The sequence below is a fragment of the Onychomys torridus genome, chromosome 19 (assembly GCF_903995425.1).
Source record: "Onychomys torridus chromosome 19, mOncTor1.1, whole genome shotgun sequence".
NCBI classification, from domain to species: domain Eukaryota; kingdom Metazoa; phylum Chordata; class Mammalia; order Rodentia; family Cricetidae; genus Onychomys; species Onychomys torridus.
In genome coordinates this window covers 58,894,389-58,917,525 of record NC_050461.1, presented here as the reverse complement: position 1 = coordinate 58,917,525, position 23,137 = coordinate 58,894,389, and the positions used below count along the sequence as shown (strand labels likewise).

Here is a 23,137-nt window from a genome sequence, read left to right as displayed (position 1 = left end):
ACAGACATTTTTAATGATACTGTTTTTGAAAACAGTTGTTCTGAGGATAAGCAAATTTAAAATGTTTTAATATTATACCTGCACCTACAGTCGAACTGTTAAACAAGCAGGATGGATGGGGCCAGGGCAACGGCTCCATGGGAAAAGTGCTTGCTGCAAAAGTCTGAGTAACAGCTGATGTAGAAAAGACTTACCATTACACTTGCTTAGGAAACATTGTGTTACAAAAAGTAGAATTTACTAAAGGAGTGCTGCCTCTAACATAATCAAAGGTAAGTGGTGTACTAGCCATACCTGTCAGAAACTGTAGGAAAACTGCATCTCTAACACAACTGAACTTTAGGTTCACTGAGAATATGTTTCTGCTAAGATTTGTTCCCTTAGCTTGCCACCTCCCATTAGTCCCTATTCCCAAAAACAAAAAGGACAACCTTGGCACATATCAAGTCATCAGGCCCTATTTGCTATCAAAAGAACATCTTTACCATTTAGTTCAAAGGGGTATGGCACTGGAAAACAGATGCATATAAAGTCCTGGCCCTCTTACCAAGAAGAACATAATTCTGCCAGACAGGCAGATGACCCTGGGTAGCAATTACTGGGTAGAGCAACATTAATCTATTTCAAAAATAATTGTGACAGTATCCTTGCTCTGTAAATCTACTATCCCACCAAAATGGCAAAACCTGCAGTGTCTGTCTCTATAAAACATGTTTAATTGCTCAAAGTTAACTCACTCACACAGGAATTTAAGGGAGATTTACAGATGGCAATGTATGTGCCATGTTATATAAACTGTCAAATATTTCTGCCCATGGTCAGTTTCTGTGCACTAGCCAGGCTGCCAGACCAGACACACACTTTACTAAAGAGTGTCCTTATAAAGAGTGTCCTTTGTCCTCATTCCCTGAAAGGGTAAGGTGACTGTTCACTGGGGAGTGTTATTTCACTGCGACATGATGACCTGTGTTTGATCCCCAAAACCTATGCTGGAGAAAATGATTCCCAAAAATTGTCCTCTTGTAATAGGACAGGCCCATACGGTCGAGAAAACTGGTTCAGACCAGTAACCAAGGCATGTGCATAATATACTTCCTTATGAGCAACCTGGAGTCTGCCTGAGGACCTAGCTAGCAACAAGCACTGTCAGAGTTCCTGAATGTGTCCAGCCAATGAGGGATGACCACGCAATGCCACCAGACTGGGACACAGACTGGGTGCTGGGAGGAGGGTATATAAAGCCTTCTTGTTATTAAATAAATGAGTTTGTTGTATGCCTTCAACTGACTCCTGGTATCTGTGTCACTGACACCGCACTTTCTCACCCCCACCCCTGAGGGAGCCGTGAGGATCAAGCAACAATCCTCTGACCTCTACATGGGTTCCATGGTATGTGCACACACCCATACACACGTCATAAATCATACACACACACACACACACACACACACACACACACAAATAAACTTTTTTAAATTTTAAAAAAAGGAACAATAATTTAAGCTTGACCGAAATAAAAAATTGCTGTGACAAGACTTCCAAGTTCTTGTGAATTACCAGTGTGAATCTAGCTACTTTGGGACAGGAAATAGACACCAGCTGCTGGCAGCTGACAGGAAGAGCATGGAAGCACCTACTAATTAGACTGCACAAAAATCAACTCATTAACACACAAGAAAAAAGCCAAACACATTTTAAGAAACTTTTGGGTGGATCTTTAGAAAGCAATAATCTGTGACTTGTTCTTATTTTGTGGAACATACAGTAGTTCCTAAACGTGAACATCAGTGTTGGGTCTTTGCAGGTGGAGGATAGAAGATTGGACCATCTTCACAGACCATCATCCCGTGTGTGGAAGCGCCTATGGCCAGCAAGGCTTCTTGGTTGGAGGACAGCTGCTCACCTGGCTCAGTACAGTTTCGCAAATGGAAGTCCTCCTTGGTGAAGCATAACTCTATCTGACCAACGGTTTGCACCTTCTCTCCCTAAAACGGAAAATGGCGGACACTTCAGAAACCATGGCTTATCTGGGGTCACAGCACTTCAGCACTTGGAAACAACAAAAGCAGCAGTTCCAGAGCAGAGACAGAGGAGGCTGGTGTTCAGGGGGGACCCTGGGTGGAGGCCTGTTCCTCACCGTCACCATGGCTCACGTCTGCTGGCCTGCAAGCCTGCGGTGAGGAGGTGTTTTCAGCTTGGAAGACAAAATACAAAAACCTACCAAGTGACTCTAAAGATGCACACTGACCCAAATGAGCCCAAAGCACACATGGGAACCCTGGCCAAGTCAATGTCAAGATGCAGTTCCTGGCAGTCAGAAGAATCTCAATTTTATTTATAAGCTGGAAAAAAAATTTACAATTTTGTCTGGAAACTAGGCAGTGAGCTACAATTAAAGTGATTAAGAGTGGCAGCATAAAAGCTTAGACACTGCCAGGTGTGGCGGCACACAGAGAAGCAGGAGATCTCTGTACGGTGGAGGCCAGCCTGGTCTATACAGCCAGTTCCAGGTCAGTCAGTTCCAGAATAGAGAAACCCTGTCTCAAAAACAAAACCTAACAAATAAGTGAACAAACAAAGCAAAACAAAAAAAATTTGGAAACTTACGAACACTTGACTTAGAACTGTACCTCTCCTCCCTCTCCCTCTCCCCTCCTGCTTCCTTCTCCCTGTCCTCTCCTCTCCCCTCCCCTCCCTCTCCCCTCCCCTCCCTCTCCCCTCCCCTCCTTCTCCCCTCCCTTTTCTCTCCCCCCCCTCCCTCTCCCCTCCCCTCCCTCTCCCCTCTCCTCCCTTTCCCCTCCCCTCCCCTCTCCTCCCCTCCTTCTCCCCTCCCTTTCCTCTCCCCTCCCTCCCCTCCTTCTCCCCTCCCTTTTCTCTCCCCTCCCTCCCCTCTTTCTTCCCTCCCTCTCCCCTCCCCCTCCTCCCCTCTCCTCCTCCCCGCCTCTCCTCTTCCAACAGGATACTCTCATTAGAGTGAAGCGACATAAAATCGAAGCCTATAGCACTACACAAAACCAGTCCTTGAGCCAAACAACTGCCATCTTGGTGAGTTCAGCTGTGCTGCTTGCAAAAGATCATCCCATCTGGGCTCAACTGTTTACATGCCTTCACAGCAGGGTGGAGGGTCATGTGACCCTCACCTGCATATCCAGTTGCTTCCCATCTGCTCCTGTAGAATCTCTACACTAACTTCACGTGGTCTCCGGGAGGGACTTGAATACACTGGCAGAAGACTAGAGGAGCTCCATCTATGTGGCCATGGAAACGCCATCCCTGCTGGGCAGACATTCTGGGTGGCCTTCTGGGAGAGTAGCACCCACGCCCCTGTGGGTAACCCCTCACCTATGCTCTGTAAGTTCAATAAACTCATGGGTTTCCCCAGGTGAACCCTGGTGGAATCGTGCCTCAGTATGTTGTTGAGACCTTAAGAGGGGAAGCAGGTGTTGTTTATGTCTCCCCCAAGTAAGGAATTTTAGAGACACGAGATACTTGAAGACACCTATGTGCTTTCCCATACATTTGCCTGTACACATATACACATGGAAATGCCCAAATGTAACTCTGACCCAGAAACTCCACAGTGGAGACAAAAGTTCCAGAGACAGACAGGTGACAAAGCGAAAAGGCTGACCTGTTCTGGCAGAAGGCACTGGATTTTAGGCACCACGCCATAGATTCTGGTAAGTGCATCTTTGAAATCTGCAAGCTGATATTAAATAAAAGTATTAGCAATGAACTTCAACAGGAGAATTCTCACACACTCACTGATTGTTTATTTCTAAAGAACACCCCCACACACATAAAGGACCTGGAGTAAACCTTGAAGATGTCCTGGATCCATCACTGAAGGACAAGTCACTACCAACTTACCAGGCTCTACCAGGGAGGTCTGAACACCCCCAACTGTTTCCTCTCTGCTCCATCTTCCTCTCCACTGAGTAGCTTGATTCTTCCCTGTCTCCAGCAGCCCAGCCCAGCTTCTCTCTTCTACACTACCTTGCCTAAAGTCACCCTTGCCAACCGACTGTCGGGATTTCCCAAAGCTTTACACCTCGGGGCCTACCCACCCCTCGAACCTTCACCACAGCAGCTCCCCTCTTCTCTGCAGGGGCACAGCCTCCACCCACCACGGAAAAAAGCGGTCCTCAGAGCACCCACCTTCTATCAGTGAACTACGAAATTAGACCATGTGTGCTGCAAACTCCTCCACCATAGGGTCAAACACCCTCCCCCAGCACGCTCCACTCCGGAGCACGCTCCACTCCGGAGCACGCTCCACTCCGGAGCACGCTCCACTCCGGAGCACGCTCCACTCCGGAGCACGCTCCACTCCGGAGCACGCTCCACTCCGGAGCACGCTCCACTCCGGAGCACGCTCCACGGTCCGGAGCACGCTCCACTCCGGAGCACGCTCCACTCCGGAGCACGCTCCACTCCGGAGCACGCTCCACTCCGGAGCACGCTCCACTCCGGAGCACGCTCCACTCCGGAGCACGCTCCACTCCGGAGCACGCTCCACTCCGGAGCACGCTCCACTCCGGAGCCCACGGCTCCACTCCGGAGCACGCTCCACTCCGGAGGCACGCTCCACTCCGGAGCACGCTCCACTCCGGAGCACGCTCCACTCCGGAGCACCCTCCTCTTCCTCTCCTCTCCTCCCTGGAGGACGTCTGCAGCACTCAGTCCCTGTGCTACGGCTCCTCTGACAGATGCTTCTCTAGCCGTCCTCTCTGCTGTGGACTTTGACTTGTTTCGCAGGGCACCTCCATCCCCTTCTGCTGCCTCATTTGACCCTCAACTTCACACTGCAGTTGCATCTATCACCCTTCCCCTTACTGAGTCCCACAGAGGTCAGGGCCTGTCCTGCAAAGCCAAGTCCAGCAGCGACCACATGGCTCAGACTTGGCCCTCCCTAGAGGCCATCTCTTCCTTGGTCCTTGGTCCTTGGTCTCTAGCACCAGGCAACCAGAACACTGTTCAAGACACAGGTTCATTAGGAACTTCTCTGCGCTGCCTAAATCTCACAGCAGGACACGGCTCTTACCACCCTGGTTCTCATGCCATACAGGTCTCCAGAGACCTGCTCTCACCTTCCAGCTACTCCTGTGTTCCCTACCACCCGAGAACCTCAGGACCCATGCTAGCTATGAATTGCACTCTAAGCCACCAACTTCTGGAAAATGCCTGGTCACCAGTTCCTCCCAGGGCTCCAGCAGCACCAATGCACCATAGAGCACCTGAGCAGACACAGGCTTGGATGTTGAATGCAAAGTTGAAAGCCTGCTGATACATCAATATGCTTTTGGATCAGGAGTTTTCCAAGTCACTGTCTGGTATTCCTGCCACCTTACCAAGTGTATGAGGCAGCTCAGCAGCAGGCTGTCATTCCCATCACCATGGATACCATCTCTGAACATCAAGCTAGGTGAAACTGTAAAAACCCCCACCCCACCTCCCACTGCCCATTAGCTTAAGCAGGAGTCCAGGTGAGCCTGGGGAAGCCCTATGAACCCTCATGTTGTGGCTGCCCAGAAAGGTAACTTAATTGGCAGCCAAAGTTCCAACTCCCTACTGTCCACAGAGGGAGAGCTACACATTACCCAGGAAAGGAGCACAAAGTCCTACAAACACTTCACACACTGTCAATAGGCAGAGTGACTGCAGTGTCCATCCCTGTCCCAAATGGCTCCTCACACAAAACCACTTCAGAGAATCGCTCTAAAGCAACAGTCTTCGAACTCTCCTGTGAGCCTAGGTATATTTCAGGCTTTTGAGTCACATCTCTCTGTGGAAAACATAAAAACAGACAACCCAGAATTGAAAGCATCTACATGTCCTTTTTAATCAATAAGATGTGACATTATTTCCTGTGTCATGTAGTTTACATGAAAAACAAAAAGCGAGTTTGTTTCCCCTCAAACACCATGACATTGAATGTACCCCGTGCTGAGGCCTGGAGGACTTGGCAGAACCATGGATCTGTGTCTCCAAGTCAGTGGCCTAAGCAGCCTTTAGCGTACGTTCACATGCAAACACAAACAATTCAAGGAAAATCCATTTCAAGTAGATTGCATCACTTTAGAACCCAAGTGCAGCTCACAAGATGAATGGATCCTGTCCATAGGGACAAACACTAGATACTAGACAGAAGGCTAACGGTAAGCCTTACCTGGTAGTAATTGATAGACGGCTTGATCCCAAATTTTATCAGTACACTGAAATAAAAATTTAAAATTAGCTGCATTATGACAGTACATTGCACTTTGTTCTTTTCATTGGATTTCACAGTGAAAATTAAGAGGCTTTTAAAGGAGAGTCTTTTCTGACTTCCAGCAATAAATCCACTAACAAGACGAGCCAAGAGGCAGCTCCCAGCCCCTTCTTTTCCGGCCCTGGACACACACCACCGACACAGGCATGGTCCAGAATCTGAAGCTGCACCGTAGTAAACTCCACACCACCCTATCCACAGCAACATACCCTGTGCAAGCTACTGTCCACATAGGCTCTGCACTATAGCTTATCCTGTCTCATGCGACTCCAGGCTTATCCTGAAGAACTGTGCAGCCATATCTTCAAAGAATTTCAATACTTATAGCCTAGAATTCTATCAGTTTCTCATCACAAACTTAAATACTGGAGGCACAACGTAAAAGTCCCTAGACCACTCACTGCAAAGGAATTCTCTGTGGTCCCACAACTTCCTGGATGGTTCAGGATTGTGACACAAGCGGGTAGGTCTGAGGCTTCAACTCTTTCTCTCTACTTATCATCAGTCTGTGGCAGCAAGGGAAAGCAGGAAAGGTCCCTGAAACCCCAGAAATGCCCCCACATTCATGTAAGTGTGCCACTGCGTGCCCTGGCTGCCAGTATACGATCAACACAGAGTTCTAACAAAGTATAAAATATTCCCCTTCAAAACAACATTTATTATGTTACAATTTAGTGTTTTGGATAAACTGAGCTTAACATGTTATTACAATTTTTGACTAGATTTTTTACTGCTGTTTTTAATGGCGTTACTGGAAAATGTTGCTCAGCGCCTGTGGTCACATACTGTTCCACCTGATGCAGGTGGCCAGGAAATAAAGCAAAGAGAAAGATGGGCCACATTGTGTCATGTCCTCTTCTGAGTGAAGACAGCCCAGTGCTAACCCATGTCTACACTTGCAGATGCTCTGAGAACTGCCCCACGCCTCTGCAGCTTCTCGGACTGGCTGCCTTTACATTATGAAATGCGTAGCATGATTTACAGTTTAGGATGCCTTGTTTATACCTTATGAAACAGACAGAGATTCTCCATTTGTCCTGGAGGAACTGGGGAGGGTAATCAATCTTCTACAACTGTTCATTTTAAGCAAGCACTACCCACCTGGGAGTGCCTTCCAGTTAGCAGGCCTCTGGGCTCACTTGCTGACAGCCAGTGAGTAGCTGCGTCTAGACAGCAATGTTTCAAGGGTAAAAGCTCTGTATGTGTCTCTAACAAGAAGAAACTACTAGGCTTCGAAGGCTGCAAATAGGAGCTACTTAGTTACTTGGGCCAAATCCAGCTCATGACTATCATTCTTCTTCGTTTCCTATTTGGTTAGATGAGTTAGCCTCAACTCATACCCAGTGGGTGGCTCCCAGGCTGGGGCCACTCTCGGCAGCAGCAGCTCTCTGTGGGTCTGTCTGTCCGCCTTTCTGGAAGGGCAGCTTCTTTTTACCAGCCACCTTTCTGTGCTCCAGAAGTACATGATGGACCTTCCTGCAGGGATTCCTCATAGTGGCTTCTAAGTGCCCAGTAGGTTTCTGAAAAACCTACACTTTGGGGGTCAGGGTTTCCAAAAGTTTTATCCTTACTGCAAGAGATACTGTATTCTCAGAACCCCACAAGTTAAATAAACTATACACACAATTCTCGATGCTGAGGGTCTGTTGCTGTCACTGGTATGTAACTCCTAGGATATGTACTTAATAATGCAGATATTTGGATGTTTTGTTTTGAGACAGGGTCTCACTGTGTAGCCCTGGTCGGCCTGAACTTGCTATACAGAGCAAGCTGGCCTCACCCTTACGGAGATCCACCTACCTCTGCCTCCAAAGTGCTAGGATTAAAGGCATATGCCACCATACCCAGCCTAATAGTGAAAACAAATTTTTTTTTTTTTTACAGGGTTTCTCTGTGTAGCCTTGGCTGCCCTGGATCTCATTCTGTAGACCAAGCTTGAACTCAGATCTGCCTGCCTCTGCCTCGAGTGCTGGGATTAAAGGTGCACACCACTGTCCAGCTTCTCCCCCCCCCCACTAACAAGAGTTTTTATTAAGATAGGAAAGAGACAGATGTGAACAGGCCTGTGGTCAAGAGAGGAAGTTAAAGCACATTTCATTTCATTCATTCATTCATTCATTTTTGCCAGAGCTGAGGACCGAACCCAGGGCCTTGCGCTTGCTAGGCAAGCACTCTGCCACTGAGCTAAATCCCCAGCCCCCAGCTTTTTTTTAATAACACAAATTTTACAAGACAAAAGGAACTTTGAAATCTGAGCACTGACCAACCATGCTTTTTGTATCATGGGGATAACATCTAAAGAGGTCCTATAACCAAACTGCACAACTTATGTCAGAAAGGATTACAAGGCCTCTCAACCCTTTGCTTTGCTGGCTGGTGGCTTCAAGGCCTCCCGGGGCATTCTTTGGTTATTCCATCTTTGTGGGGCGTTTACCCACCAATCCCACAGCTCCCCAGAGTTTTCTTGAGTGTGAGCAGCAGGAAATATTAGATAGAAGGATTTATAGTGCGAAGATAAACAGATAGAAAATACAGGACAGCCTCGAGAGGGCCTGGAACCTTTTCCAACGGGCCCCGACGGTCTGTGCCCCAGGGTATTTATAGAGACGCCAAGGAGATGGAGCAAAAGACCTCTTCCCCTAGCACAGCCAAGTGCAGAGCATTTCAGACACCTGCACTCAGGCCCATGGCCCTAATCATCCTCTATTGGACCTGCTGGGTAAAGCCACAAGGAACCCGAAAACAGGCTCCCACACATCTCTCCAAAGGCACCTGCCCTCCTCCTCTACTGCCAGATTAATTGATTCAAATCCCACCAGATTCTGATCAAAACGACACAGGAAACTGTGTGAGACGGCGACACGCTGTCGTGAGTCTTTGTGTGTTAGAGGCAAAGCACGGTTGCAGAGAACCAAGAGAGATTTATTCATCTTGTAAGCAGATTTAATTCATGAACCTTAAATACGATTGATGAGCAACGGATCTTGGGATTATTCTCATCTGAAGGAGAATTGCTCCGTCTGGAACAAGCTGTACAAATGAAAGCGGTGTGCAGACACTGTAAAATCCTTCATTTTCAGCAGACACTTATTCCTCACATGTCTAGAAGCTGGGGAATCTGAAGATCAAAGTTCTGCCCTCTGGTGAACTCTCGTTCCTCACAGCCTACATTTCTGTGTCCTTGCACGGGGGTGCGGGGCCGCCAAGCTCTCCAGCTATCCAGGGTCTGCGGTAGGAGAACTAATCACACTCATGAGCGCCCCACACTCAGGGACCACCTGCCTAAGGATGAAGATTCCAGTCTACACATTTTGGAGGCTATTGACACTCAGCCCAGTGCAGACTGAGCTCCCACGCTGATGCCCTCCTCACCCTCTCAAAGTTCACTGGCTTATGATGCTCAGTCACAATAAGAAACACTTAAGAGCCAGGAAGACGGCGCAGCAGGTAAAAGCACTTGCCACACGGGTTCAATCCCCAGAACCCACCGTGTGAAGGAGGGCAAAGAGAAGCATCTCCACAAAGTAGTCCTCTCATCTCCATGCATGCACACGCACACAAGTAACTAGTAAACAAGTAACAAGTTCAAACAATAAATAAATAAGAAGCATTCAATACACTTGGCACAACAGAAATGTCTAGATGAAAAGGGTCAGGCCAGACCACTAGCCTTGCAGACCATGCTGGTCTTACATATTCACTACCTTGGTACGGTGACAATATATTCCAGAACTGAGATCAGGGCAGGGCAGGGCAGCTTGTAAAAATCTACATGGATTTGGCTCATTCTAGGGCTTAAAGGAGCCTTTCCCTCCACCTCACACTTGTTCAAGGAGCACTACAAGCGATATAAAGGTCTACTGATGCTCGGTGCCTCTACGGAAATGATCTTCAGGCAGCAACTTTTGCAGAGGTTACAGCATGCCTGTCAGCCTTCACTTCCTAGGGGCTGACCCATTAACGACAAGTCAGCACCAGGAGGCAGCCTAAGTCTGTGCATGTGGTGGTATTGTGTTCCCCAAAATATTGTGTGTTCCCCGAAATAAACATATCTGGGGTCAGAGAACAGACAGCCACTAGGACAAAGCCAAAAATGGTGGCTAGAAAATGGGAAGAGTAAGCCATAACTGAAGTTGGGCGGTGGTGGTACACGCCTTCAATCCCAGCACTTGGGAGGCAGAGCTAGCCGGATCTCTGAGTTCAAGGCCACTTTACAAACAGCTAAGCATGGTGACCCACACCTTTAATCCCAGAAACCCAACCTTTAATCCCAGGGAGTGGGGGCAGAAAGAGAAAGATATATAAGGCGTGAGGACCAGGAACTAAGTGAGTAAAGCATGTAGTTAGTTAAGCATTTGGTTGGTTAAGTGTTCAGGCTTTGGAGCAACACAGTTCAGCTGAGATTCATGTGGAGGAGGACTCAGAAGCTTCCAGGCTGAGGAAACAGGATCACTTGAGGAACTAGCAAGGTGAGGAAGCTGTGGCTTGTTCTGTGTCTCTGATCTTCCAGCAATCACCCCAATAACTGGCCTCGGGTTTGATTTTATTAATAAGACTCTTTAAGATTCCTACTACATGTGCACTCTATGGTCTTAATCCAGAATGGGCAAACATTTCAGGGGCTCAATTACTGCCCGGGAATGAGCCCACACCACCACTTTCAGGGACCATAACACACAGGTTATTCGCAGGAGTGTTGCACACTCATCCCCAGTGGCCTGGCCTCAGGTCAATGACAGAAAGCCTGCAGTGAGATGTGTACACACCTGTTGAGGTCAAGCTGCTTGTACAGATCCAGGCTCTTCCCAAAGTACTTCTTCTCAGAATTGAGGGCATCCAGCTGTGCAGCACAAGTGCCATGCTTATCCCATTCATGTTTCCTGTGAGATTCACCGTAAGAATGCTCAGATGAGTCCTCCAGAACAGAGTGGTCACATGCACTGAGCCTGTCACAGCCTTCACAGAAGACCCGGGCCCCAGCAACATTCAACCATCTCCAGAGAGCACTGCTCACTCCTGTCATGTTTTCCAACACAAACACTTCCAGGGCATCTTTACAATCACAACATACTCCAGGTGTGGGGGCGCACACCTTTAATCCCAGCAGCACTCAGGAGGCAGAGGCATGAGGACCTCTATGAGTTCTAGGACAGCTAGGATTGTTATATAGAGAAACTGAGCCTTGGAAAAAACCCAAAAACCAAAACCAAACAAACAAAAACCCCAACACACTCCAGTGACGACCAATTAACCGAGCAAGAAGGAAATGTCACCACTGACGCCTGTCACACTGCACAGCGGTGTGTGGTCCTCTGCAGAGCCAATGTGTGAGCCAGGGAGTTCCAGAGAGGGGCACAACCCATGCATGACTCTACCTAAGGACCAAAGAGGAAGCAGGGTGGCTTGTCACCACGACCACCTGAACCCATTCCCTGTCAGCCTCTAATAAGGGATTCTCCTCAAGTTTGAAGTACAGACTCTCCACTCAATTCAATTAAAAAAAAACTCAGTTGAAAGTTCAAGGCTTGCCTGGGCTGCAAAGTGAGTTCAAGGCTACCCTGAGCAACTTAGAGAGCAGCTTTCCCAAAATTAACAACAATACTGGGAGTCTAGTTCAGTGGGACAGCCGAGATTCAATCTAGTAAGTGATTTCATCACCCAAGCTTTCACTGAGTGCTGTTTACCTACACATTAAGGTTCATGAATCCTAAAATAGCACGCACTCAAGAAAAAGTCATACTCAACAGGATGATCCAGGAGGAGGGGGTATCATTTACATTCTGCTGCTTTAAAGCATTTTACCAAACTTAAGCTTTTTATTCCCCTAAAAATTCTACACAGAAATATTTCTAGGCTAAATTAAGATATCTGGAAAGGTATTATTAGCTGTAATATGAATAATTTTCACATTGGAAGATGTAGAAAAAATTACCTTCAGTTGAATCAATTTTATCGTCTTTAAAAAAAAAAAACAAAAAACAATGCTTTTCAAACAACTGAGTTAATTCCAGGATCATGACCTGGAAGAAGATTGTCCCTGTGAGAGAGACTCTCACCTTGTCTCTGACCAGGTCACCATGAGATCACTACCTTTAATCACTACCTTTAAGGCATTTCTCTCTCTCTGTCTGTCGTGTCCCCGTCCCCCGTCCCCCGTTGTCGTGTCCCCCCCCCCCTCTCAATGTCCTAACACAAATTCCACCTGACCTCATTTTTAACCCACTGCAGAAAGGCATTCAAAGCTACATACCAGAGTCATTTCTTGACAAAAACAGTGCTCAGCCTCTAGAGACAGGGTCTCACCTGTTCTCTGTGCCTCCCACAAGCTGCCATCCAGAACACCCTTAGAAATCTTCACACCTGTGTTAAAAATGCACCTGGCCGACAGAAACTCAGACTTACCAGAATCGGCTGCGATTGGAAGACGGGTGAATCACATCGGGCCAGTAGATCTTCATGTCTAGCAAAAGGTCCTACATGTGATGTAAACAAAAAGTTTACCCAAGACCTAACAAACTCATATACTAAACAAAAGCACTCGAGCTCTGGCCAATGATTCTGTGCTTGTTCTGCATGATAAAGAGCTGCAAGTGAGAACCTAAGGCCGGGCGGCGGTGGTGCATGGCTTTAATCCCAGCACTGAGAGGCAGAGGCAGGCGGATCTCTGTGAGTTCGAGGACAGCCAGGGCTTCACAGAGAAACCCTGTCTTGGGGGATAAAAAAAAACAATAAAGAGAATGACGACATGATGAAGAAATGGCCTCTGAACCCCAGAAACACGTGAGGAACTTTAACTGTACTAGCATGTGTGAAAGCAGCAGTCTGGAACGGAGCCGTGTACTGCACAATGCCAACCACAGGACAGCGTTCTGGAAAATGGCAGACCTTGAGACACAAGGAGACCCATGGTCACCTTGGGTATCAGGAATGACAAGAGAAGGTGGGGACAAGCGAACACGGGACTTTAGGCAGTGACCTCTCCACAGGACACCTGCCCTGACTTGTCAAGACCCATAAAACTACAAAATAAGATATGCACTCTAATGTAGGCTGTGTACTTTGGTTAACAATATGGTATCAATGTTAGGCTCCTGCTCTCATTCTTCTAGGTCTAATTTGGTCACGCAATCTCTGCCTCAAAAAGCCACACACAGACCCTCACATTCTCTCTCTACACTCCTCTTTCTGTTTCCTCTGCTCTGCTCCCGCCATCTTTCTGCCTCCGCCAAGCCTGGCTCTCTCTCCACACCCCCTTTCCCTCCAATAAAGCTCTAAAAACTAACATTGGGTTCTGCTGTGGCCCGTGACTCTTCCGCTGACCGACCAACGCTGTTCATCATTCTTTCCATCAATACAAGCTCAGTCGTGAAAATCAGTGTGGATGGTCAGTGACGGGGGTACTCAGTGTGAACTTTGCACTCAGCCTTCCTCTAAAACAAAGGACTGTGAGACAAACAAATGGAAGAGCCTGACTTCCAGAGGGGCTTTTGAGTAAGGCAGCCCATACGCTCTTAACCTGGCAGGTAGTAACACCAGGCCCAAAGGGCTCGAGCTCATTTTTTTTCAGGGTCTACACAACCATCAGACAAAAGAACTCAGTGTAAAGGATGCAGATGAAGGAACACAGAAAAGATAACTTGGCTTTCCCATTACCCACATGTCAAGATTCTGTCAGCCAGCCTCCCTGCCCCACGTAAGCACAGCCCTGCCTCGTCTGTATGTTGTCCCTTTCCTGTGCCCTTCACCTGCCACTTCCCTCAGCCTGGCTTCAGACACACACTCACTGAGAGTACTCTAACCTCCCCTTCTCCTGGCCTCATTGTCACTGGTCTCTTTCCCATCGCCTTTCCAAGGCTGGGTTCAAGCGTTATGCAGCAACGGTATCACCTCCAATGCGGCGTACCCAGGGTCCAACTGTTGCTAACTGAAAACTTTCCCTAGCACTTCAATGTCATAACTTGCAATACAGTCACGACAACTTGTTACAAGCTCTATAGAAACTGAGTAAATTTGGTTTTAAGAAAATTGAACTTTTTAAAAACTATATGAAATTCATTTTTATTTTATGTCCATCAGTCAGCCTCATTAGCTACTTCCACCTCAACATGCTTCCTGGAGGACCTGGCCTGACAGACAGACGTGGCATCTGGATTCTTGAAAAACAAGGGAAGCCTGAAGTTGTCTGTGCAGTTCTCCTATGTCACTGGCAAACCTCCGTCACTCACCCCAAATCGTCGCAAGGGCTGACAGCACACTCAGTGATGACTCAGTGACAGCTAGAGTGTGTGCATGTTCAGACGCTCAGGAAAGGACAGTCATTTCTAACCCCAACAACAACATGTGCGGCTCTCTGAATTCACCTGTCAGGACTGCCGTGTCCTCCATGCCACCCTGGGTACCGTGACATGTGACCCAACACAGGAACTGTTGATGCCCCTTATGGAAAGTGGAGCATGTATGTAGGGGTAGGTTCAATATGCCATGAGGATCTCAGGAGCACGGTCTGTTAAAATCTCATGAGCTCACAACTTGGTCCTGACCGAGAATCCCAGGAGCCGCTCTGTAACAGGAACTTTGACACTGAAGAGGCCTACCTACCATTTCCCCGTTGCTCAGAGTTCCTACTCAGAAACTCATACCATCTGTGGCCAGAATGACCAGCCTTGGGTACCACGTGCCTACTCTCCAAGTCACAGCTGTCTCTCGCCACTTTCACCCACTGACCCAGAGGCCCAGGGCGAAGGACTAGCTAAGGCTGCAGGGAAGCACAGGGTCTGTGCAGCCGGGACAGGCCCTGCTGCCCCTGAGCTTGCTTCTAACAGCCACTCAGACCTAGGACAAGGAGGAAAAAGCGTTTGTTTTTTGTGTTTCCTTTTTGACTCTATGGGGTCATGGTAGATAGCAGCAATTACTAAACAGACCCAGGGTCAGTCCTAGGGAATCCATTCCTGACCCCGTAATTTTAAACATGACTTTGAAGGTACACTTTTGAAGAAAAAGTTCATTTAGTCCAACATTCTATTTGCAACAGAAGTACAATAAAAAGATCGATACCTGAATCTCATTTAAGTTAAAGTGCCAGGACTGGTTACAATCTTCCGCTTTGTCAGGCCTTGAAATCCAGATTTAAGAAAAAGAGGAAAGATTAGCCTTGGTTAGGAAGCCTTATGTATGACACTAGAAAGAACTTTCCTTAAAATCTGCATATAAAAGAGAAATTCTCCCCAGGAACTCCTCTCTCCACACGAGCCCATCAACAAAGAATGGTTCTGAGCAAACGGTCGATTTGACTTTGTTCAGAAAAAAGGAGCAAATGGAGTCAGACCTGTCCAGCTTGAAATAAACAGGCTGGACTGTCAGTGGAGGAAATGGAGGAGACAGCTCTGGACCAAGTCCACTCTCAGCTCTTTGCTAGCAGAGGACTCTGAGGTGTATGGGCCACGTCCACTCTGAAGGTGGCAAGCTAATACGCACAGTTCACTACCACAAGTGTATGACATAGATAAAGAACTACTAAAGAGGATGCACACAAACATGGTGGAGAAGTTGGTGCTCGTAAAGTGTGAAAAACAAGTATTTGTCTATTTTTCTATGGACCTAACATTTTAGTTTTAAACATGTATTTGTAATAGGTCCCAAGAACAAAGTAAGAAAGGGCCTAACATCCTTATCTACCTTTGATAAGGGGGGCTGGAGAGATGCTCAGTACTTAATAGCACTGGTTACTCTTCCAGAGAACCTGTGTTCAATTCCCAGCACCTACATGGTGGTACACAACTGCTGCAATTCCAATCCCAGGGACAATGCCCACTTTTGGCCTCTGCAAGCACCGGGTACACACATGGCGCATGGATATACATGCAGATAAAACATTCATACACACACAAAAGTATGAAAATACATGTATGAATCTGGTCAACTGAATAAACTTCTAACAAGGGTGACGTCTAATCATGGTGACTGGACTCAAGCTAGCTTTCCCCAACTACTTCTTAAGATTTTACTGCATTAGATGCTTGCCATAGTCCATGAATTGTCCAATAATCCAGAGTGTCTCGGCAGCTGTCAACTTCCTAGAGAAAAAACAGATAAGGAAGGTGACTGGTTATTTAAATATTTATCAACTCCATTTTCTTTTAACGTACATCAACCAGACATAGGTATATTACTACTAGAAGGTAAGTCCAGTATTAGCATTGTGTAAGTCTGTTCTAAGCATCACACTCACGAGGAAATTTCAGGGCTGGGCATTCTAGGTCAGTCCTCAGGCAACTTAGCTGACAGAGAATCAGGCAGCTAGTTTTGCTCTTTTTGTACATTCACAGATATGGATATGCACTTTTACCTATAAACAACCTACTTACCAGAAGCAAATGTGTAAGACAACCCGATTCTCTGAGACTCTCAAGCCCACTCTAGAACCAGACCCAAACACACCAGGAAAGTAGTAAGTACTGAACACTTGAAGCCAAGTGTGATGGAGTGAATATAAGAGTGTACCCTTGACTTCAACCATGGCAATAAAATCAGAGACAAAAATCTCAGTAAGATAAAAACCTTTTTAGGGCCCTCCAAGTGGGCTAAGATGAAATTTTTCCACAATAAATAATAATCAAAAGAAATGTACTTGGGCTATAAGACTGGATAAAACAGAACAGAATTGGGACACACACACACAGAGTAAACAGGGAAATAGAACACTTGGGACTCATTTACTACAGACAGACATCATGCCCCTCTTCTCCAGACACCCCTCCCCCACTGTGCAGCCTCTTTCTATGGACGGTCTAAAGAGTCCAGTTCCTTCAGGTGACTGGTCACTAGTGAGAGCTATCTGCCACTCAATGACTAGAGTCTGGGGCAACAGGCCATATACTGTGCCTCAGCCAATACCCCAATTCCATCCTTAAGGAAAGCTCATTTCCTACAGGTACACAGTGACTGAGGAGCAAATCCAGTGCTGAAAGGTCTCTGCAGAGCTCCAGTCAGGCCTCTACCTGCTTTTAGGAAGGTAACTCAAAAGAAGCAGCTTTTTTCTGCAGTCAGCAAGCGCAGGTCTCACGGTGCCTCTTGAGTTCATGACAAGTGTGGCTCAGCATAATTCATGTCTGTCTACGCACTGGGGAAACGGGGAGACCAGAGGCAGCACTTGCTGCTAGAGAAGGGCACACCCAGGCAAGAGCTTTCTCATCACAGTGGGCCACGGTTTGAAACACACTGCTCAACAATGACAACTTATAGTGACCAATTTTCTCTTTTGAACTGAATTCCTAAAGCTAAGACAGGAAGGCACTTCCACCTATATTCACAGCCCTGCCAAGGGACAGCACACCCGTATGTCCTCAGACAGGCCAGACCAGTCTTGTGTCTCCTTGAGGGCAACTCCTCTAGTGCTGGCCTGAAGCAGAGCTTTCTTTTCACATGGGTCCTGCAATAGGAGCCACGGTGTCTAGCCATCCCCTGCTCTGAGAAGAGTCAATGAGGTCCTTGCCACCTAAAACCCTCCTGTCCCACAGCTCCCTTTCACACTTTCCCACTCCAACCCCCACACCAGAGCCAGGGAACCACACTGGTGTGGTGTGGTAAGCGCGCTGCTCTAAGCTTCCAGGTCAGGAGTGTGACTTGGCAAGGACAACTGGGATGTCACCTCATTTGTCAACAGGAAACTAAGACAGGAAATGAAGAAGAAAACCCTTGAGTACTACTCCGTGCTTATGGAGAAACAAAAAGCAAGAACGCTCTCACCCTGGCCAGAGATGATCAAGCTACATCAAAGCCGCTGGATACGTGTGTACGCCGCAGAATTAAGAGGCCCCAAATTTTAAACTCAAACAGGTTTTCAGAAAAACTATCAACAAGACTGATGCCCAGTCAGCAATATGACAAAACACTCCGGATCTCACACACAACTCCAGGATCAGCTTTATAAGCCACCCACAAGGATGAGCCAGCGCAAGGCCCCCAGCGGGTGGCACTCCAACAGAAGAGCCTCAGCACTGACTGATGGCCTGGAAAGACACAAGGCACGAAACAACACACAGATATGGACAGAGGTGCCAACCTCAAGGGGAAGGGTATCACGGCGACCGAGCAGAACAGCATTGGCAGCAGGCCACGCCTTCAACCATATTCTGCTCATGGGAGGCATCTGAATAAATCTCAGTAGCACATAGGGAAGAAATCAGTGCAGGCCTATGAAGGCAGAACCATGTCCCCCAAAGATATAACTCTGTCCAAAACTTCCCACTTGTGAACATAACCTCATTTGGAAATAGGGTCTTTAAGGATATAATCAAAGTAAGATTGTGGGAGCTCCAATTACTTAGGGTCAGAGAATCTGAGCTAGCTTTACCCAGCAGGGCTACATAAGGAGATGATTTTGCCAAGGGCATGTTTACCACGTGTTTGTAAGAGTCTGCATGTGGAAGCCCACAAAGGTTTCCCAGTGAGAATCTGAGCTTGCTTTACCAGCAGAGCTGCATAAGAGGATGATTGGACCATGGGCCCGGGTACCAAGTGTTTAGAAGGGTCTATGCTTGGTTGTATCTAGCAAGAGAGAGGTCTTTTCCCTCACCCTGTTGCATTGTTATAAAGAGCCCTTTTGAATAAAGTTCTGGGCCAGTGGATTAGGATCCAGGTCCTCCCAAAGCTATCCTGTGTTTGTCTTTCTCTCTCCCCTCTATATTTCTATCTATTCTCTTATCCCTCACACCTCAAGAGTACTCTGGGGGTAAAAGGTGGGGGCAGGTCCCCCACAGCTACACTTGGCTGTAAGGTGTGCTTTGGTCTTTCAAAGGGGAGGTCTTTTGCCTCTCCCCTGGGCATATTATACAAAGTCCTTTTGAATAAAGCTCTGGGCTATTGGGTATTGACCCAGGCCCCTGCGAAGTTATCCTGTGTCTCTGTCTTTCTCCTCGTTGTCTAGGTCTATCTTTCTACCTAATATTTTCTCATTCCTCTCTCTTCCACCTAAGAACCCTTTGAAAGGTAGGAACAGGTCAGAGCTGGACTCTTACAGACTCCCACTAAGATGAGGCACTACTAGGTCAGGATGGCCCTAAATCGAATTACTGTTCTCCTGAGAGATGGGGGTGCTATGTGTAATAGTTTGAATGAGGTTAGTTCCCATAGGCTCATAGTCCCATAGCCCCCAACTGGTGGACTCTTTGGGAAGGATTAGGTATGGCTTTACTGAAGGAGGTTTATTGCTGGAGGTGAGCTTTGAAATTTCAAAGGCCCATGCCATTCCCGGTATCTCTCTCTCTCTCTCTCTGCCTCCTGTTTGAATCTCAAGGCGTGAGCACTCAGCTACTGCTCCTGCACTATGCCTGCCGGCCACCTGGCCACCATGCTCCCCTCCATGATGGTCATGGACTCCAACCCTCCTAAACTAAGTTCCAACAAAAGACCTCTTGCTTCTACAAGTTCCCTTGGTCATGGTATCTCACCATGGTAACAAGAAAAGTAACTCAATACACTGTGGTGGTATGTGTTCCCCAAAATATTGTGCATGCTAATAAACTTATCTGGGGTCACAGGACAGGACAGCCTCAATATTAAACATAGAGGATAGGCAGTGGTAGCACACGCCTTTAATCCTAGCATTCCAGAGACAGACATTTGTCTGGATCTCTGTGAGTTCAAGGCCACAAGGATACAGCCAAGCATGGTGACTCACGACTTTAATTCCAGGGAGTGATGGCAGAAAGCAGAAAGATATATAAGGCGTGAAGACTAGAAACTAGAAGCTTTTGGCTGGTTTAGCATTTAGGCTTTGGAGCAGCACAGTTCAGCTGAGATCCATTCGGATGAGGACTCAGAGGCTTCCAGCCTGAAGAAATAGGATCAGCTGAGGAACTGGCGAGGTGAGGTAGCTGTGGCTTGTTCTGCTTCTCTGATCTTCCAGCATTCACCCCAATACCTGAGTTTGTTTTTATTAATAAGATCTGTTAAGATTCATGCTACATTACACCACATGAAGAAGGCAGGCATTGGAGTAGTGTATGGTTAAGTCTAGGACACCAAGGACTGTCTCCTCTAGTAGGAGCTGGGCAAGAGGATGGAACAAAGGCTCCCAAGAAGAACTAGACCTACTGCCTTCGTTTCCGGCTTCCAGCTCCAGTACTGAGAGGGAGGGAATGTACTCCCAATGTTCTAAGCCACCCTCCGAATCCAACGCATGCAAGTCACCCATCAGGAGGTCCAGTGATACTACAGCCACCGCACAGATTTAATAATACACCTGACATACAAGGCAGACGCTTGTGCATACAAAGCAACTCATACAGGTTTACTGGATCAAAAGAGCCAGTCAAAACAGCGCTCACCTTGCAAACCGTTGGGGGCCAGTGCTGGGTCAGAATTAGTTTTTTCCACTCGTGGCTGCCACTGTTAAAAAACAGACGTGTTTTTCAAGGATGTTTTCAAATGACATTAGCTCACCCGCCCCATCAACCACTCCTTCAACATGGAGTCTACTACTGGACTAGACATGCTACCAGGAACAGTCCCCTACCTCCTGAGGACACACCACAGAGGAAGGCAGAGAACACTCTCAGAACATGTATTCCGTGGCACCTCTGAGTAAGGGAGACTATAAACACAATGGAAGAGGACAGGTGGGCCAGGGGTATAGACAGGAAGGCCTGCTGATGGAAAGTAACTGAGTAATAAGCTGTCCTTTTCAGGATGCTCAGGCAGTTTATATGAATCCCCCTTAGCTGTCTCTGTGAACTCCCGAGGCTCTAAAAGTTTACTCCCCCCACCCCACCCCCGCAATTCATGTGGCAAAACAGGACCTGAAATGGCACAAAAGTACTGTCAGTATCACATCCGACATGTAGCTCACTCACCACCCTGCTCACACAGTGCTACCTCACAGGCCACTATAGATATGAACGTTACCTAGAGCCTGGCCTATGCGTTAGCCACAGCCTAACCCAGATAAGCAGCCTTGTTACAGGTTATCTAGGGCATGGTATGTGCTCTATTACCTGGACCACAGTATGCACACTAAACGGCTTATATCACAAGCCTATGAATGGAGGCTCTCCCAAGCCAGAGACTTCCCAGAGGGATTGTGGAGCTGTAGTGTGGTTGTCCCCAATGGTCCACGTGTTGGAGACAGAGTTTAAGCAACAATGAGGGAGTTGTCAAGATATGGGACCGACTGGGACGCATTAGGTCACTAGTGGTATGCCCTTGGACAGAATTACAGTAGTTCTCCTGGGATCCTGACAACTGCCATAAAAGCCTAAAGGGATGATGAAAGCCTTCTCTACAGAAGAGACGGAACACATTGAAAGTTAAAGCTCTGGTCATCCCCAGTACAGAAACTTTGTTTGCAAAGGGTCACACTGAGCTGGGGAGGTAAGACAGCAGGCTTAGAATAAAACTCAACCAAACTACCTCTATTTGTAATTCAGACAAAAAGCAGGTACGTCTGTTTAATAAGAGTTCGCAGTACTCCAATACTCCAGGAGAAGGTCACTGGGAAGCTAAAGGGAGACTCACCCAAAACAAGAATTCACCTGGCCTTGGGGCTTACCTTTGCCTAACCATTCTATCAGCTGCATACCTTAGGCTGGTTAAAGGAGCGCTCAGCACTACAGCCTAAGATCCTTAGCTAACCCTCACTGCCCCAAGTACTTTCTACTTTCTAGATCTCAGCTGCTCACAGGTACCAACTGTGCTGTGCGGGGCACGTGTGCGAGCAGGAGGGCTCCAAGATCCCACTCTTAGATGGGGACTAACTTTCGCTTGCACACACACACACACCCCAAGCACGCCCCGCACCGATGAACGGGCCCTACTTTAGATAAATATAAAAGCAAACACACGCAACTAGTTTTCAGCAACTCTCTGGGAACACAGTACTTCGTGCGAGCAACTAAGCCCTACCTTTTCCGCTCTAGTGGTGTACACACAAAAAGCTTCTACTCATCGACTGTTAACGCGGAGGCGGGGGAGAAAGTCAAAATGTGTGCGGGGGATCGACCTGGCAGAACGGAAGTAAGGAGGCAGATCACCAAGAGCTCGCCTGTGCGCCCAGAGAGAACGAAGAGGCGCGTGAGAGCGCGCGGGGGCGGGGGGGAGCCCCCAGCTGGAAGACTTCAAAAAGGGGAAGAAGGGCACCGTTCCTTCGTCTAGAAACCAGCCTCCAGCCCTGCCGGCCGGCGCTCACCTCCACAGCGGGCCCGCCCCGCACAGGCACCACAGCGCCAGGCCCCAAGCCAGCACGGAGAGCCGGCCCCGGAGCGCGCCGCCAGCCGCCGCCGGTGCCATCGCGCTGCCCAGCGCTCCGCAGCCTCCCAGCGGCCTCCGCGCGCGCGTCGGCTCGACAGCCGGACTGACCGCGGCAGCCGCTCCACCCGGGCTTCCGCCCCGTAACCTCCAAAGCCACGCCCCGCAGCCCCAGGCGGACACGCCCCCCCAGGGCCCAGCCCGGAAAGTCCCCGCGCTGCAGCTCCCGACGCCTCCGGACTGACACGACCCCCAAGCCGTATGCCCAACCCCACCAAGGAGAACAGGCCTCAGCCGGTTCGGCCCTGACAGTGCGTGTCGCCCCCACGCTCCTGCTCCGGACGCCCAGAGTTCCCACCTGACCCACTCGCTCCCCAGCTGCAAGCGTGACCTCCCCGGCTTTGGAGGGACACGCCCCCCACGCCCCAGGCCACCTTCCGACTTTACATCCCCCCCCCTCCCCCTGTCACGCTGCACCCCACCTGGCAAGTGAGTGCAAGCCTCCAGCCCCAGGCACGCCGGCCCACGAAGGGGGGAACGCGGGAGGTGCCCTGGATGAGCTGGATACGTGGACCTGTAATGCTCTCCTCCAGGCCTGACCTTGTGGGACTAGCACCACTGTTT

The 23,137-nt window shown here is 48.3% G+C and overlaps 1 protein-coding gene across 1 annotated transcript; it reads right to left on the bottom strand.

The window, feature by feature from the left end:
* Positions 1-1,497: 1,497 nt before the first annotated feature.
* Positions 1,498-22,662, bottom strand: Rnaset2 (ribonuclease T2). Its single transcript, XM_036169282.1, has 9 exons — positions 22,455-22,662; positions 20,599-20,659; positions 16,292-16,344; positions 15,326-15,383; positions 12,674-12,744; positions 11,038-11,151; positions 6,170-6,215; positions 3,632-3,706; positions 1,498-1,985 (listed from the first exon to the last, which is right to left on the bottom strand). Exons 1-9 carry the CDS (start codon positions 22,553-22,555, stop codon positions 1,785-1,787), a joined length of 780 nt encoding a protein of 259 aa, XP_036025175.1. The 5' UTR covers positions 22,556-22,662; the 3' UTR covers positions 1,498-1,784.
* Positions 22,663-23,137: the final 475 nt, after the last annotated feature.